The sequence below is a fragment of the Macadamia integrifolia genome, chromosome 2 (assembly GCF_013358625.1).
Source record: "Macadamia integrifolia cultivar HAES 741 chromosome 2, SCU_Mint_v3, whole genome shotgun sequence".
In the NCBI taxonomy this organism is placed as follows: Eukaryota; Viridiplantae; Streptophyta; class Magnoliopsida; order Proteales; family Proteaceae; genus Macadamia; species Macadamia integrifolia.
In genome coordinates this window covers 36,301,331-36,318,444 of record NC_056558.1, presented here as the reverse complement: position 1 = coordinate 36,318,444, position 17,114 = coordinate 36,301,331, and the positions used below count along the sequence as shown (strand labels likewise).

Sequence of the window (17,114 nt, the reverse complement as noted above, 5' to 3'; positions counted from 1 at the left end):
CCCCCCCCCCCCAAACAAAAAAAAAAGCCATAAACTGAAGATGAAATATCTTTGTTCTAATGATGCAGGTGAGTCTACCAACAACATACTCGTAATCTAAATCTTAAAACAGATTCTTATTACACAACATTATTCAAGGGTAAAAAAGGTTATACACTAAAAAAACATAAAAAAGGTAAAACATGATGATGTTCTGCAAAGCAGTCAAAAGTATCTCAATGATTGTATAATATGACAATCCCTAATATATTTATTAGGATGGGTACAAAGGTGCAGAGCATAAATGTACGAACAACAGGCACCAAAAGAATAAATCAGATAACAGCAAAAAGGTGATTTATATGATAATAAAGCAACAAAATGGAAAAAATCAGAAAGATCACAGGAGAGCCTGTCCGTAAATAGAAATAAGCCTAATGAAACTGGAGCAATGGCATTAGTTATAACTTTGCCCAGGCCCCCGGCTGACAATTGTTCCCAAAGAAACTCTCAGACTAATTCAGAGGGAGTCGAGTTATGGTATCAAAGCCAGATTAAGAGAATTGATGCAGGTAAAACACAAAATAATAGGCTTAATTTCCCTCATATGGGCCTTTGGAATGAGTCATACATGTATAGACTTATGGTCCACCAGGTTTTTTTTATGGGATTATAATATGGGTAGTCGATAGAAGAACGAAAATTTAATTTAATTTTAGGAGTTTTAATTTCCTATATGATCTAGGATAGTTTATTTCTTTCCAGATTTTAATTTGTGGTTGGAAATCCTGACTATGCTAAGAGTTCTCTTCTAAGCTTCAGTTCTGAGTTGATAGGACAGGGATAGGGCTTTCCTATTCTAATTAGGATTCTTATTTTTCTAGTTCTATATGCAGTCTTGTAAGCAGCCCCATGAGGGATGTGAATTCGATAAATAGATTTTTGAGTTTTCTTTAATATTATGCTGTGGGTTCGTGGTGTTTCCCTGAATAGATTTCCAAAAGGGTTGATGGATACCTGATGCAGTTAAGATTATCTAAGTGGGCCAATCAGGCCTTGGACGACTTTATTTTGGCCTATGGTTGGGATGTATAGGCCTTGGGATTTTTATTTTTGGGTTTATTGATGTAATGGCCTCTTTTATAAACTCATATTTAGGGTCTTAATTCTGAATACAGGATCTACTTTATTAGTTAGTCTAGTTAGAACTACATCTTTATTTATTTACTATTAAGTGTTTTAGTTAGGCTAAAATAGGCATCCAAGTTATCAAGGCCTATGCAACAAAGGTGGCTCAGCCTGGACTGGCACATAGGCATCACCTTGTTGGTGTCACCTTGATTTTTTACCATCCTCCATCACCTTGGTCACCTTGTCGCCTTGTCGCCTTGATAACTATGCTTATGTGAGTATCTTTCCTCGATCATTTTAATTTTCCAAGTTAGTTTAAGTGACTTATCTGCATCATGACCAGCTTTATCAAAGACTATACATCACATGGCTTCATGTTCTTCTCAGTAAGGACTGAAGATTTCGCCAAATGATACTAGAAATTAGTATTTAAGATATAAAAACTTTTAGTTGCGAAAGGAAAGTCAAACAGAAACCAAGAGTATCTAGCAAGTAACAAATCTACACAAGAAAGAAATATACCCTATTTGCCTTTTCCCTCAAAGAAGCTTGGGGAGATTCAGAACATCCCAGCACAGAATCTCTGTTTTCACTGAAATAAATAGCTATATTTGAAAAATGAGCATCATCCTTTTTCCTCAAAAGTGACTCGAGGACACAGACAGCCTTCATACGGACCTGAAAAACAATTAATCAAAATAATCTTTAGAAGATCAAAATGTATAACATGCTATTCCAACTGTGATAAAACAAACTGTAAGATAGCCAAAGAAAAAATGAGGAAATGAAGCAGTAGCTTTGAGATTTCGGAAGACACCTGCCACATAGGAGATTGAAGCTTTGATTCAAGAGCATAACTCAAAGACATTGCATCCAACTTCGAGGCCTCCACAAGAAAAGCCTGTATAGCATCACGAGTTGGTTGTAGGCGCACGCCACCAGATGTGACAATGGTCTCTAGTAGCCTTTCCTCACGAGTCTTGCTCCCTGAATAACTTGAGCCAGAACTGCCATTTGTTGTTTCCTTCATGCTTCCTCTTGAATCCTGACCCCATGGTCCACCACCTATATTTCTGGATATTCCAGAAGACGCCAGAGTTTCACTTTGATGTTCAAATCTCTCGTATTTATCTGGATCATCGCGTTCCGTTGTCAATGACCTGCGTAGATTTGGGCTCCTGTAACTCCCATTGTCATTCATCTTTAGGGAATGTGCTGCAGTTATGCTACTCAGTCCCTGTTTGATAGAGGCACTTCCAAGACCAACAACCTCACTAAGAAACGATTTCTTATCTTCAGACGGCATCTCATAGTTCGTATTCCCAAATCCTTGAATTCGCTTATTAAGATCTTCTGTTGGTGCCGGTTTGCTTTCCTCTTCGGCAAAAATTGCTGATATCGTCTCATGAGCTGTATCACGGACAGCCTTATTTAGTGCGTCTCCCTTCAATGGATCCAACTGGCCCTTGTAATGAAACAACTGACGAACTGCCACTGAATGGCGTTGCATTTCCCTCCTGAACTCCACACCAGATTTTCCCACTGCATATTTGATCAGCCTCAGAGCCTACAACAATATGAAGGCAATAGGTATCAGCATCTTCTGTAATACATGCCACTGGAAACAACACCAACCTTGAGAGAAATATTGATATTTCTCAAAACTTGCAGGCTCCATATCCAAGTATCTGATTATTACTTGCCCAGAGTTACATGTTTTATCTGAACTACAATTTAAAACCTAATTTGGGTTTCATAATTTGCATCTTGTTTTCATCCCTCAAAACTAGAAGAATTCCTACGTTGAGATCTCCGGTGACAGCAAAAAAGTAGGAGATGCTACAGTTCACAAAAAATAAGAACACAAAAGGGCGTGAAAGGGAAAAGGGCTCCCGTACCTTCTGTTTGACGATTGGACTCTTGTGTTCCAGACGTTTCAAGACGAATTCAGAAACTTCTTTCACGATACTGACATGAGAAGATCGGAGCAGTTGACAAATTTCCTCTAATTTGTAGACAGGAGTAACCTTATCTTCATCGGAGGTTGCAGCATCAATCATGCGAGATCTCCAGTACGACTCGACAGCTCTTCTGCTCGAATCCATGGTCGCTACAACAAAATCCCAATTCTTCCGATCTCAAAGTCTGGTCACAAAGAATCACTAAGCATTGAATCACCTAAACAACAACATTGGAACAAGAAACCGACGTAACGGATTAAAAAATAAGAATCTTTAGTAGTAATTTGAAAATCCAACCCTATTCTTCCCACCGATCCGCGAATGGATCCAATCATGCGAAGTCGTGGCTCTGGATCAAGAAAAATCCTGGAATTCTCCAGACCAACACATCAAGTGATGGACTCGGAAGGCTTTATTGAACCAAGAATTAAATAGATACCCTAATTGCTTCGATCTTGGAGGTTCTTAAGGCCTGAAAACGAAGGAATTCGAAGTTGAGACTTGAGAATGGAAGGGTAGAGGATGAGAAGCTATACGTTGTCCTTGGTAGAGGCCAGAGGGCAAAGTGGACGAAGAAAGCCCTCCTCCGAGCGCAGACAGCTCTATCAACGCCTCTCTCACCACGTGTGCACGCACACGCCGACCAGATCAAGTGGCCAACGTTCTCTCTTTTCCTAAGCGAGAAGGAGGTGCCACCGTGCCACTTCCATTAAGACATTAACTAACCTCACCGAGTACCTAGGTTATTTAAAAAAACGGTCGGTTCGGTTTGGTTTCGGGCGGGTTGAATCAATTTTGGTCTGAAAATGAGAGACCAGAATCGAACCATTAAGGAACTTCTGTTTTGATTTTAATGTCGATCTGGTACAGTTTTGATTTTTCAGTATTGGGTTAATTCTGATTTAAATCTATTTGTTTTTGGTCTTGAACCATAATGAAATCTTTCATTTATAACCTGTAGTAAAAAAGGATTCGATAAAATATTTTAAGTCATCATCCTTTTCATGTAAAATGTTAGGAATAAGGAAATTGATTTGGCGTGTTCATATTGTAATCGAAACAAACATGAATCACTAATTAACATTGAAATCAATTGATAATATAGTTTGTGGCAAAATCATTGCTGGAAATCGAAATAATGTTTATCATTGTAAGAGGAAATAATTGAAATTGAAATTGAAGAACAAGTAATTGAACCTTACTATCAAATCATTCATTTAAGGGGTTCATTTAATTGTCTAACTATTTTTGTATAGTGAACAAGGAGATCAATGGAAACATTTTTATTTCTATATTTACAATGCCATACTCATTTATTTATTACAATTTTTAAAAAAATAAATTGATCTGTTACAATCTCCTTACATTAAGAAATCTTCTTACTAATATTGAAATCGACGGATAATCAGCTCAAATGTTCATAATCTCATACTCAATGATTTTTTTTTTTATTGATTTCTTTTAGTTCGATTTTTGGTTTGAATATTGATTGATTTGATGTGATTTGACTATCGACATACTCAATCCAAAATCCATCCGATAAGGATCGATTTCATTTGATACTAATTTTATTTTTGATTATTTTATAATTTGGACTAGGTTTTGACACCCTTAGTTCATGCCAACCCCAAACCTTCTACCCTAGTACTCTATTGCCCAAAAACATTTATCTGCCACTTTGCATGATTAGCAATCCACGTGAAACACATGCAATTGTGGGCCCCTAATTTAGACAACTCTCTGTGCATGTAAGGTTTAAATCATGGCCAAAGCAAATGTACATGATCCGTTCATTTGGATTTTTTTTTTTCATAAGTTTCACTGCCTAAAATCTTAATCACATTATTATCACAATTTATTAGGCTCTCTTTGGTATGATTTCTATTTGTATTTATTAATTACTTTTTAAAAATTATTTGTGTCAATAAATTATGGACCACAAACAGTATTCATTTGATTACTATTTATAAAATAGATTATATAATGAGAAAATAGGCTTCAGTTTTCACCTTTAGCTTTGTGCTTCGAGCGAGTGATAATAGGATTTGAGGTTTTTTATTGAAAAATTATAAAACATATTGAAGTTACCTATTTACCATTGATTTGAGTAATTTAACACACGTGCACATTTAAGGTGGCAAAAATCAACATAAATGATTTGTTGCCACAAATCACAAATAGCTCGAGAGTAATTTGTGATTTGTGATTTATTCTAATTTATTATAAATAGAAATAGGTACTATAAATTATACCAAACACTTGTAAAAATAGAAATAAGTCAAATAAATACATATATAAATCAAACCAAAAAGAACCTATTAACCTTATTTTTGTTTCCAAAGCCTCCCTGCAAGTGCGATTAACAAAGGTAACGTTATAAGTACTCCCTTCCCCCTTCCCCCTTCCCCCTTCCCCCTTTCTTAATTTCTTATTTTAGAGTTTAAAGTCCCATCATAATATCAACTTTATTTGAGGATTTGGAATGCCTTATAAATTGAATTTCTGGTGTGACCTACAGATTGAACAATAACTTGATTTGTGCATGCCATGGGCCTCATATGTCTCTGGAGGGAGGAGTTTATTCAGCATGTCAATGCAGATCAACACAACCCAGAAAACAACACAGGTTTGGTGTCATTTCCAAATGGCAATGCTGCAGCTTTAGCTCTTTTTTTTTTTTTTTTTCCTTTGGCTAACGATGGATATTTCAAGTCTATATAGATCTCACAACAACATGGACCGAATCATATCAGAGTTGAATGAGAACCATTCACTGGAGCTTCAGCACAGGGCTGATATCTTTTTCAAATCATTAAATTGATGAAACGAATTATTCCAAATAAGGATTAAAGTATCGGTATCGGTCATCGTATCGGTCGGCCAAAATTAAGATACGTATCAGAGGGTATCGTATCGTATCGGAGGGTATCGTATCGTATCGGAGATACGCTAAGATACGCGCATAAATGGATAGGAAACATTGTTTTATACACTTTTGCATAAAAAAATAGTTAAAAAAAATTATATATAACATGTATTATGCATAAACAGTAAATTGAGAGTATCGCACTAAAATCCAAGGTTTGTAGTTGTCCCATAAATGTAAAATCCTTGTTCCCAACCTTGATTTCCACTTTAGTTAGAGAGAAAAATGGTTGACAGCAATTTTGGAATAAAAACACCTCAAAAAATTATGTTTTTCTAAAAAATTACCCATTTTGGCCATTTTATGATCGTATCGGTACGTATCGGTATGTATCGATCGATACACACCGATACGTACTGATACACATCGATACATACCGATAAGTACCGATACATACCGAAACATATATTTCACTTCAATTTTGATTTTTTCATAGAGTATCGGTGCGTATCGGTGGTGTATCGATGCGTATCGATGTGTATCGTAAGATACGTATCGATACAAAAGGGTTTTAAAAATTTTATGTATCGTATCGGTAAGGATTGATACGGATACGTATCGACCAATACAGTACGATACGGACCAAAACTTTAAACCATGATTCCAAATAATTTTGGAATTCGAATTAAATAATAACTATGGTTTTTTTTTTTTTGAGGGGGAGGGGGGGAGAGGGTGTTGGGTGGGTTGAAGTTGGGCTTGGGTTACTGGCTGTGTGTGTACAAGCGCCTTGCTTGAGTTGCACCATACCGCAACATCTATAAACAGAGATGGATGGTCATTTAGTATCTCTTGGTCATTTAGTAAGAAAGACAAGGTTCTCGAGAGCAACGTTTCTTTGTCATTTGAGCCTTGGGAGAAGCCGGTCAATTGGATCATCTAGGTAGTCGACCAGCAACAACAAAATAGTATAATAATAATGCAGTAGTCACCTTTTCTAGGGTGTTTTGAATGGATTTGTCTGAAGGACATTTCCCTAAAGAGGGTGAAAATGGTTGTTGAGGATTGTGAGAATCAATCTAGAAATGTTCTTTTACTCGTCCTTACTCCTTGGTAGAGTTTAATTACTTGTTTTCAACTACCTTTCAGAGTTACTACAGAACTTTCTTCTGATTAACTAAGCCCAACACGAGTATATCTTTATGTGGTCCAGTAAGTGATTACAATGAGCCAATGATTAATGGATGGGCTTACGAGATTGTTTCATCTTGGAGGTTAATTCGCAATAACATGGTTTTACATTATAAGTGAAGTCTATAATCTTAAGAAAAATGACTGGTGATACGACTCAGGCTCACCGTTTCCTTGTGCGTTTTAATGCATTGTTAAATTCGTGATGCCATGTTCGGTGCTTGAGATTTTATCAACAATGGTTTGTAATGTTGTCATACAACCCCTTAACGGCTAACTTTCCATTATGGCATAAGCAAATGTTTTCCATATCATTATGTTGTGATAAGTAGCTTGCTATTGCTAAGAAAAGAGGCAAAGTACGATGGAAAGAGATTGCATATACGCTTTGGATATAACTTGGTAAAGAGATGCACAAATGTTATTATTGTTGTCAACCATATAAAAAGAAAGAGGAATGTAGCATAGACTCTTACAAAAGCTTTTGTTCACGGAATTTATGTATATGTCTCAACTAAATGAATGAGTTTAAATGCCTGTGACATAAGTCTTGTGATAGACACCAACCTCTGTGACCATAAGTCATTGGAATTAGGTTCAAAGTGTAAAAATGAAGTGATTGGATGACGTTTTAAGTACCATTATGGTTTACTCATTTTGGTTAGATGCTAAAGTAGTACTAACCATAATAAATAAAAAGAAAAGGATGAATTGCAGAACTCTCAATCAACTAGATGCTCATGAAATATAGGAGTGTGTTTATTATGGTGCGCACTTTGGGCTGATCTAAATGGATGTAAGAAGTAGGCCTGCTTTCGATAAGAGTTAATGGCGAACTTTTTAAACATTTATGATACTGAGATAGGGATAAGCAAAATATTTATACCATCGAAAGATGCATATATTGGACCAAATGGTTGGATAGGGATAGTAAATTAGTAAGTTATACTAATGACGAAAAGGTCAAGAAGTTTGATTTCATTAATACTTTATAGTATGGTTTATTAGACCTAATGTAGATTCAAGTGCAAAAGATATCTACTACAACATGTCCTACTTATTCTAATGTGCTCATTAATTTCAATTTTGATTTAACCAATATATATTTTGAATTGGGATTGTTGTATTTTAAATGTTTTAAAATAAGTTCAAAAATTCAAAATACCTCTTGTTCGTTTTGTTTTCATTCCTCACAAGTGCATACATGTTTAATGCAAGATTTTTGTCTTCTGGTACAACTAGCCTAAGATAGGCGGTCGAATGCCTTGTCAATCGGCATTGTAATTTGGTATTTCCAAGAGCAGTGTTTCTCAATCAGTTGACCTTTGGGGAGGATGTGTTCATTGGATCACCTACGCTAGGGGTGTCAACCGGTCAGGTTGGTTCGGTTTCGGGGTGACTTAATCGGGCTTGAAGACTTTCAAAGGTTACACCGTGTCCGCCCATTTAACTAATCGGGCTTAATTATTGAGGGCATGGTACGCTTTATATTCGGTCAGTCGGCCTTGGACTATAATCGGACCACCTTAATCGGGCTTTAGTCGGGCCTTAATCGGGCTACGGACATATTTAATGTTAAACAGGCTTTAACCGGTTTTTAAACGTGCCATTTTCAAAATGTGCTCTTATATTCCGACCCACTCATGCAAGCCCAAAAAAATGACAATTAATCAATAGATGATACCAAATATAACCATTATTTAAAATGTGAACATGTTTTTATTTTTTAGTTTTTACTTTTTAATTTGGGGGGTAAAATAGGTATTCTACAATCATTAAAGGGTCGGGCTAGGCCGGTGCACAATAGGCCGGTCTTGGTCGGGCACCCGTCGGTCCAAGTAGCAAAACCAAGACCAACCGTTTATAAATGGGTCGGGCTCAAGTCCGACACGTTTAATAAACGGTCCGGACCAGGCCGGTCTATAAATGATCGATCCTGATCAATTTAGTTGGTTCGAGCCACGAATTGACACCCCTAACCTACGCAATCAATCGACAATGACCAAATATTAAAATAATAATGTGGCAGTCACCACTTTTAGGGTGTTCTCAATGGGTGAGCCTAAGGGACACTTTCCCTCTATTCATAGAGGACAAAAATGGTTGTTGAGGCTAGTTGGAATCAATCTAGAATTGTTCTTTTACTCTCTTCCTTATATTTAATTGAGTTTATTTGTTTTCAAGTAATTTTATGTGAGTTCATGAAGTCCTTTTTCTTATATGTTGAATACGAGTGTACTCTGACATGGTCTAGTAAGCAAGCGCAGCAACTATTGGATGGGCCTATGAAAATGTTTTATTTTAAGATTTATTTGTAAGACCCAATTTTACACCTTAAGGGTTGGACGTCTACAATCTTAAAGAGAGTAACTAGAGATATGACCCAGTCCAATTTATTCCCTAAATTTCTTCATGCACTCTTAAATTCGTAAAGTCGTATGTGTTTAGTGTTTGAGATTGATGTTATCAACAACGATTTGTCTACGATTGAGATACATATTTTATTCCCCTTGTTACACATGTTAATATTATTTTTAGATGCATCTTTCTAACAGTTCATCTGTTCTGGAATTCCACCAAATATTGGGACCTAAATTTCTCAAATCAGAAGAGAAGTAATTTTATGTCCAAGCTTTTTGTGTGACAAAGAAATAATGACGAGTACATAGAAGGCTAATATATATGGAAGCATATAAACCATGAGATCATTTATTAATTTACTTCAAGCTTTGTGACCTTTTCTTCTTGTTTTTTCGTCCAATTAAATATACTAAGAGTGACCAAATGTCCAACCTATTTAATCCATTCTTTAGGTCCTGGTGGTAAAGCTCCTATTACCAATTACCTCTTCATGGGTGACGACATAGGTTCCTCAATTAAATTATCGTTTTTTGTCTCTCAATTTTCATTTCGTTATGGATCAAGTTTCCTCAAGTCACAGTGAATAAGGAAGTTCTTCATTGATGATAATTATTGGTTTTGGATGGGTGTCGGGAATCTCAGTGGGTGCATGGGTGAAGGAAAATTTTCTCCTTCTGTTGTTACCATCCTTTAACTTAGTGGTTGTATTTTAATCTGCCCCCTCTCTCTTTTTGGAGGTTTTGAGATTTTTGGCTCTATGGATGTTTGATTTTAAGACCAAGTTTTCCTTCACCCACAGGGTAGGAAGAATCTTATTTCCAGCCACGAGATCTGACCTTCTCGGTTGATCAAGAACGAATATGTTGAACATTTTTTAATTGGGGTGGGCCGGGGGGGGGGGGGGTGAAGGGGGACATGAGTTAATAATGAAACTCACTATTAAAGAAGTCCAATCATAAAGTGTCAAAACATCACAGACGAAGAGATTCTCTATTGATCATGGGTGACGAAAAACTCTTACATTGATTTTATGTGTTTCATGTAATTCTTGTCTTGAAAAGGGGAAGGCGTTTGCTTGCTCAAGATATTCCAATACAATGTATTCTCTGATGAATACCTGACTACAATGGTACTAAGAGTCTCCTTGGACCATGGATATCGATTACCTTGGCTGCCCTGTCTAGATTACCATTCTCTCTTCCTTTGCTTTTGCCTTGTCTATTGGAGACGTAGATGGAGATGGAAAGTTAAATAGAAACCAAACATTGGGTTTGGGGAGGGATAAGAGTCCGTACATATTTCTATTCTTAGACCCTCTAAATAACTAACGGGAAGAAGAACCCTACCTAGTCAGTGACCTCTACAGCAATATGGGCCAATGAGAGGACACACATGAGCATCGACATGGTGGATTTTTTGTATTTCATAAAAGTGGAACCGTCATTTCGCTCACACTCTGTATCTATCTGTAGGAGCCACGAAACTAGGTAGCGTCATTTAACTTTTATGAGTGTATACGTTTTTTTATTTTTTATTTTTGAAGAAAATGGTTGGAAGCTGAAAAAAAAATGGGAGTATGATATTCTAAAGTCAACTTCATATGTGGAGGCTACCTTATGGGCCATCATGTTTGACTTCTTGTATAACTAAACCAAATTGACAGTTATTATTTAGGGTAGGTATGTTTAGAAGCGTGTAAGATGAGGACAATTACATACAAGAGTTTTATTTATTTATTTATTCTTTTGGTAAAGCAAAAGTTCTATTTGACATTAATAGGGTTGTAACCTTGTGATAGAATAAAGATTCAAGCGAAACTGAAATATGAGGTTCTTGAATTCCGGTCACGTGGTAGTTTGTGTGGGGCTTAACTTTATAGAAAGAAAGTTCACAATCAGAAATTTTCAGATTATCAAATATAAATTTTCAAAAATACAAGACCATGAGAGAGTTCATATATAGTATTTGCAAGAGTATAGTAACTGAGCATAGGAAGATGTACGGATATTTTCACAAAAAAAAAAGAAGAAAAAATGTAGGGATATATGTAAATATATAGGAGGGTATTTGATTGAATTAGTTTTTGAAATTTAACTTGTGGTCAATCAATACCTCTTTGAATGCTCTTGTCTCATTATTCATCCTCGCGGTAAAAATGAAGAATCCACTTAAAGATTCTTTTTAAAGGTGTTTAGTGAGAAGCTTTTCTCTATTATCAATGCCTCAACGCCCTTGACACTTTGATTAACAAAAAAAAAAAAAAAAAAAAACCCTCCACATAGGTATGGGGTGGGGGAAGGCACAAGTAGACTTAGCCGAATTTAATTAGTACCACCCTAGTCGGATGGGATTCTTGGACTGTAAGAAGGGATTTCAGATATTCGTATTTAGGGGCAGTGAATGAAGACTCCTGGATCACTTTGGGTGAAGGAAGAATTGTTGCATATCAAACTCAACTGCTTTTTTTTTATATATATATATATATATATTAAATGGGTAGAGTATATCAAATCAAGTAAGCTATTCCACGGCAAAGCGGATAGCTATTAGGAGTATTGAGGCCTTCAAATTGGAATTCGATATGATATCTTATACCCCTCAAGGTGTCAAATAATTTGTAATATTTTTTTCTTTTTTAGCATTGCATACAATTTTTTTTTTCCAATGGGGTAATTAATAGTATCATTTCTTATCAAAAATAAAAAATAAAAATTAATAGTATAAAATTTTTTTTTTTTGGTAAAATAGTATCATTTCTATACAAAATGTGCATGATAATAACACATTTTAGTGATATAATGATATGTAATTTTCAACTTATTTTTCTTTTATATTCATCTTAAAGTACTTTATAGAATAAAACAAGGGAAAAATAAAAGGTGTCAAGTTCTAAAAATATGGACCCAAATCCTCTCCAGTACCCCGGTACTCCCATCACACATCGAACGACTAGCAACACCTAAGCAAACACTCATAATACTCGGTTGTGCAGTAGACTTACTTGAGAGGTTCTGATTCCTTTAAATACCCCTATGGAAGTATCATTTAGACATACCATCCCTTTGTAGGTTTTGTGATGTGAACATTTACATATAACCACATTAGTAAGCAGCTAAACGACAGCCAAATCCGAGAAGAAGAAACCAAACCTTGAATAAACCGACAAAACCCCTCTCCTAACAATTCAACAAAAGAAAAAGCAATCGATGGGAAAGGGCAGTGGTCCTCCCACCTTCTCCAGCGAGACAGCATTCTCTAGTCATTCAAAATCTTGGCCAGTTCCTTCCTCCCACCCCTCCTTGTGGGCCCCAACCCTCCCCCCATGAGAGACTTGATCACCAAACTAAGATGTGTCCGTTTTAGTTTTAGTTTTAGTAATTAATTACTTAAATTTTTTTCTTAATTAATTAATTAGTCGGTAATATACTTATTTAACACAACTCAAGCAACCAAAAAAAACGTCCAAAAACTCCAATTTTTCTTGTTTCAAAGTCTCAATTTCCACTCTTAGAAATGTTGAATGGCTATAGATGCTCAAGTTCCTTCTGGGTTTGTTCCTTGTCTTCGATATGAGAAATATGGATTTGGGTTTTGGTTTTGGTTTAATCAACTTGTTTCCTTACTTCTTCTTGTTTTGCGCAATCGCCGGAAGCACTGATAACGGCGGCACCGGAAATATGTCGACGGGTTTCCAACCAAGCCTCGCAGTCGTTATGGGCGTCGTGGCTATAATGTTTGTTTTAACCTTTCTCCTTCTTGTTTACGCCAAGTATTGTCACAGAACCCCATCTGAGTTAACCACCGACGATGCTGATGATCAACGTGGCTTAGGCTTTGGTTTTGGTTTAGGTTTGGGAGAACTCCGGGCGGCGACCTCTCGGCGTTTCTCTGGAATCGACAAGACGGTGATTGAGTCACTCCCTTTTTTCCGTTTTTCTTCTTTGAAAGGAACGAGAGAAGGTCTTGAATGCGCCGTTTGCCTCTCTAAGTTTGAAGACATCGAGATCCTTAGATTGGTGCCTAAGTGTAAACACGCTTTCCATATCGAATGTGTTGATCGGTGGCTCGAAAATCACTCTAGCTGTCCCCTTTGTAGGCACAAAGTCGACCCTTCTGACTTCACCATCTTCACCTATTCTAATAGTTTGAGAATCTCTCGGAACCCTTCTGATCTCACTGATGATCCTAATCTCGAGCTCTTTGTTCGGAGAGAACAAGACATTGGATCATCTTCTTCCAGGTTTAGAATTGGAGGAAGCTTTCGAAAGCTAGGGGAAGAACTTCCAATTCAAGAGGAACAATCCGTGGCCATCCATGGCGAAGATGATGATGATGATGATGATGATGATGGTGATGGTGATGATCGTAAGTTGCTGCATAAGTTCAAGCACATGATTATAGTCTCAGACGTTGTATGTAAGAACAGATGGAGCGACGTGGATTCTTCTGATCTCATGTTGTTGAATTCGGAGATGTTGAGAGAGATGTCGAGCAGGAGATTCGATTCTTCTGCTTCAAGCAGTGAAAGATTCACTTCTGCGATGTCATCATCTGATAATGGGTTAATTGATCAACGAATTATAAAGATTAAGGAAGAAATGGAAAGGAAGAGGGTGTTCGAGAGTAAGTTCGGTAAGATCACGACGAGCTACTCGTTTTCCAATTCAAACTTCCCTTCTACTTCTACTTCTGCTTCTGCTTCTGCTTCTGCTTCGGGTTTTGCATCCGAAGTGAACCCGGGTAATCCACCGGGTCGATTGGTTCCATCAGGGGTAAGATCCGTGTCAGAGACTAGCTTCGCGAGATTCCCAGATCATATTAAGAGGAACAGAATTAAAGAATCTTTCCATCATGGCGGAAAAGACGAGAAGGTAAGGAAGGTTTGGATACCCATTGCGAAACGAACGGTTCAATGGTTTGCGGGTCGAGAGCAAAGGTCGAAGCAGCAGCAATCTCATTCTCAATCTGATCAGACATCTAACGTTTAACAATTGGACAAAAAAAATGACGTTATTTCATTCGATGCCACCGCCACCGCTGCTGCCATGGCCACCGCTACATGGGTGGACGGAACTTCAAGGCCTTGGAGACTGGCACATACACACCCAGTGGAACGATGAGGAATGGAATCCAATATGGGTGGGGGAAAAGGTTTCATTTGTACAATATGTATATACTACAGATGCAGTTTGGAAGGGGAGAATTAGAAAGAGAGAGAAAGAGAAAGAGAAGAATCCCTTTTTCGATTTATATTCTTTTAAAAGCATTTCTTATTATGGTGTCTTTGTGTTGTGATAAGCTTTGCCTTCAATTTATGTTTCTGCTTGTGCCTTTTGTGGAACTATGGAGAACAGACAATGGAAGCCGAACTTGGTTCCTCTCCCCGGCGAGTAGCGACTAGCGACTAGCGACTAGCCACCCCATCCCATCTCACAGACACACACCGTTCACGGGGTGCGGTACCCAGAGTCCCAGACTCCGAAAATGGACCCCACACCACGATGTGTGAGGTGGAGTGTGGGTGATCACCTGCAAATGAGGAGATCCAGACTCAAGTTTGACCGGGGATTTCATTCTGGGACTATGATATTCCTTGTAACACGTGGCACACAATTTAACGACTTTCGTTGAGGTTTTACAAAAGGAGGCTGAAAAGTCTTCAACATACGTAAACATGTGACTACTAAACTACCCACCTGCTTTGTCTGGAAGACCAAATTCTGTCCTCTTATATAATGTACTGCAATTTTTTTTTTTTAAAATAATTCTATAAAAAAGGAAAAAAGAAAAAAAAAGAGTGCGTATGAATTTGAATTAGCTAGGGTTAATTCTAGTTGATTCAGTATATTTTTCTAGGGTTTAGGTCAATTCTTATCGGTTCTAATTAGATTAGAATCAAAATCGGTGGAGGTCAATCTTATTGCTGATTTCGATTACTTGAACCATTCGTGAGAATATGAGTTTCTTTCGCCGGGGGGTAGGGGGAAGAGATAGGTAGAAACAAAATTTTCAATATGGGGTACTGTTCAAGTAGAACCTCCACTAGGGTTGTAATTGGGATTAGAATGGGACATAAAGTCACAATGATCTCATGCCAATTTTTATGAGAAAAATAAAGGAAAAATGGCTATATTTTTTGTGGTTGGTATAAAAATACTCTGAGTATGATAGTTTTAAAATGCTTATAATTAGAAACTTTGAACATAAATAGCAATTCTTAGAAAAATAAAGTACAAGATCATACTATATAATAAGAAGCAGCCCTATACACACAATTTTATTTCCCATATCTATATTTAGTGGGTGTGGGTCTCAGTCATAAAACCACTATCTTGTTAAACAAGGGGATTGTCTGTTACATTTGTTTGATTCTCCAATAATTTAGCACACGTCATGCCAAACAATTTGGTACCTTATGGTAAATAGAACAAATAAAGTTAGGGAAAAAGTTAGGTATGTTGCCAGTATATTGTAAACTAGCATTTACTGTGTCTATCTCTCTCTTCCTCCTTTTGAAATAACCCCTACCCTTTCTATATGATATCTCATTTGACACTCAATTGGTGTTGTCCGTTACCTTATCATATATTGGTCGCATACCTATCCCTCTCCCAATTAAATTATGAATGATATAATCTTTCACCAAATGAGAGATTGATCTGTTGATGACACCAATGGTAAGTAGAGTCCATGTAGGTATTGGCTCTCTCTCTCTCTCTCTCTCTCTCTCTCTCTCTCTCTCTCTCTATTTACCTACCTAGATCTACCTCATCCTCCTCCTTGCAGCTTTGCAATTACCAGAAGCCACCGCGATCTATGGTCATAGTCAGAACAATGGTTAATTAGTTCCAATTGTATATGTCATGAAATGTTGAAGGTTGAAGAAAATGTCATGAGAATAGTCTACAGCCGTTTCCTCCCTAAATTAAATTGACGTACGTAACTTTTGATTTATAAAATAGGAGACAAATATGAAGTAGTCATTCCTTAGATTGAAAATTGGCTCATGATGCTATTACTAGCAATTTAGATGATAAAGTGGATATGTTATTTTATACTCAATAAAACAATATAATAATGGTGTATGAGATTGACCTATTGACTTTTCTCTCTCTTTGTTTCTTGTTTATTTTTCTCTCTCTAGAATTGATCATAGCTTATTTCATTCAAATTTGGCTACGAAAACCCTAAAATCGAACATAGCTACTCTTAATTCAGCATCCATATTGTTCAGCATCAGCTACAATTAAGATCAGAGTTGGTCAATTTCAATCCCAATCTTTTGATTCTACCGATTTGATTACAATTACTCAAACCTTGGACATAATAGATCAGAAACAACTAAATATATATTTTCACGGTTTTCACTTCAAACTCTTGAGTCTGAAGGCACAACCGTAGTTAATTAAAATGTGTTCTAAACAATTTCTTTAACCCAAGAGGGTAGCACAGTTGGTGAGCAATGAACTTGGTACGAGTCGTAAAATCAGTCATCCTAAGTTCGACTCCCACTAGGCACACCTTGGGCCACTCACACGGGGTGGTTTATTGTTCTTCACAACCTTCAGTATTGTGAAAGTTGAATGGTTCTCATTCAACCCCGGTATACCCGACGTTAGCAAAAA

At 36.9% G+C, this 17,114-nt stretch overlaps 2 protein-coding genes across 4 annotated transcripts in view; one reads left to right on the top strand and one right to left on the bottom strand.

The window, feature by feature from the left end:
• The window catches only part of LOC122071422 (protein MODIFIED TRANSPORT TO THE VACUOLE 1), a 14,965-nt gene extending 11,232 nt beyond the window's left edge, over window positions 1–3,733 (bottom strand). The window contains exons 1-4 of one of the 3 annotated variants that reach the window (XM_042635785.1): window positions 3,383–3,733; window positions 3,009–3,255; window positions 1,928–2,677; window positions 1,633–1,788 (exon numbers count right to left, since the gene is read on the bottom strand). In XM_042635785.1, coding sequence (XP_042491719.1) covers window positions 1,633–1,788; window positions 1,928–2,677; window positions 3,009–3,215 — 1,113 coding nt within the window. In that variant the 5' untranslated portion in view covers window positions 3,216–3,255; window positions 3,383–3,733. Of the gene's footprint in view, window positions 1–1,632; window positions 1,789–1,927; window positions 2,678–3,008 lie in introns of all 3 variants that reach the window. The other 2 variants (XM_042635768.1, XM_042635777.1) reach the window with 2 other exon arrangements.
• A 9,241-nt stretch (window positions 3,734–12,974) lies between these two features.
• Window positions 12,975–14,810, top strand: LOC122072142 (E3 ubiquitin-protein ligase ATL42-like). Its single transcript, XM_042636704.1, has one exon. The coding sequence runs from the start codon at window positions 13,020–13,022 to the stop codon at window positions 14,475–14,477; it is 1,458 nt and encodes a 485-aa protein (XP_042492638.1). The 5' UTR covers window positions 12,975–13,019; the 3' UTR covers window positions 14,478–14,810.
• Window positions 14,811–17,114: the final 2,304 nt, after the last annotated feature.

Coding starts and splice junctions, on each gene's coding strand:
- LOC122072142 (XM_042636704.1), top strand. CDS start 13,020: ATGCTCAAGTTCCTTCTGGGTTTGTTCCTTGTCTTCGATATGAGAAAT.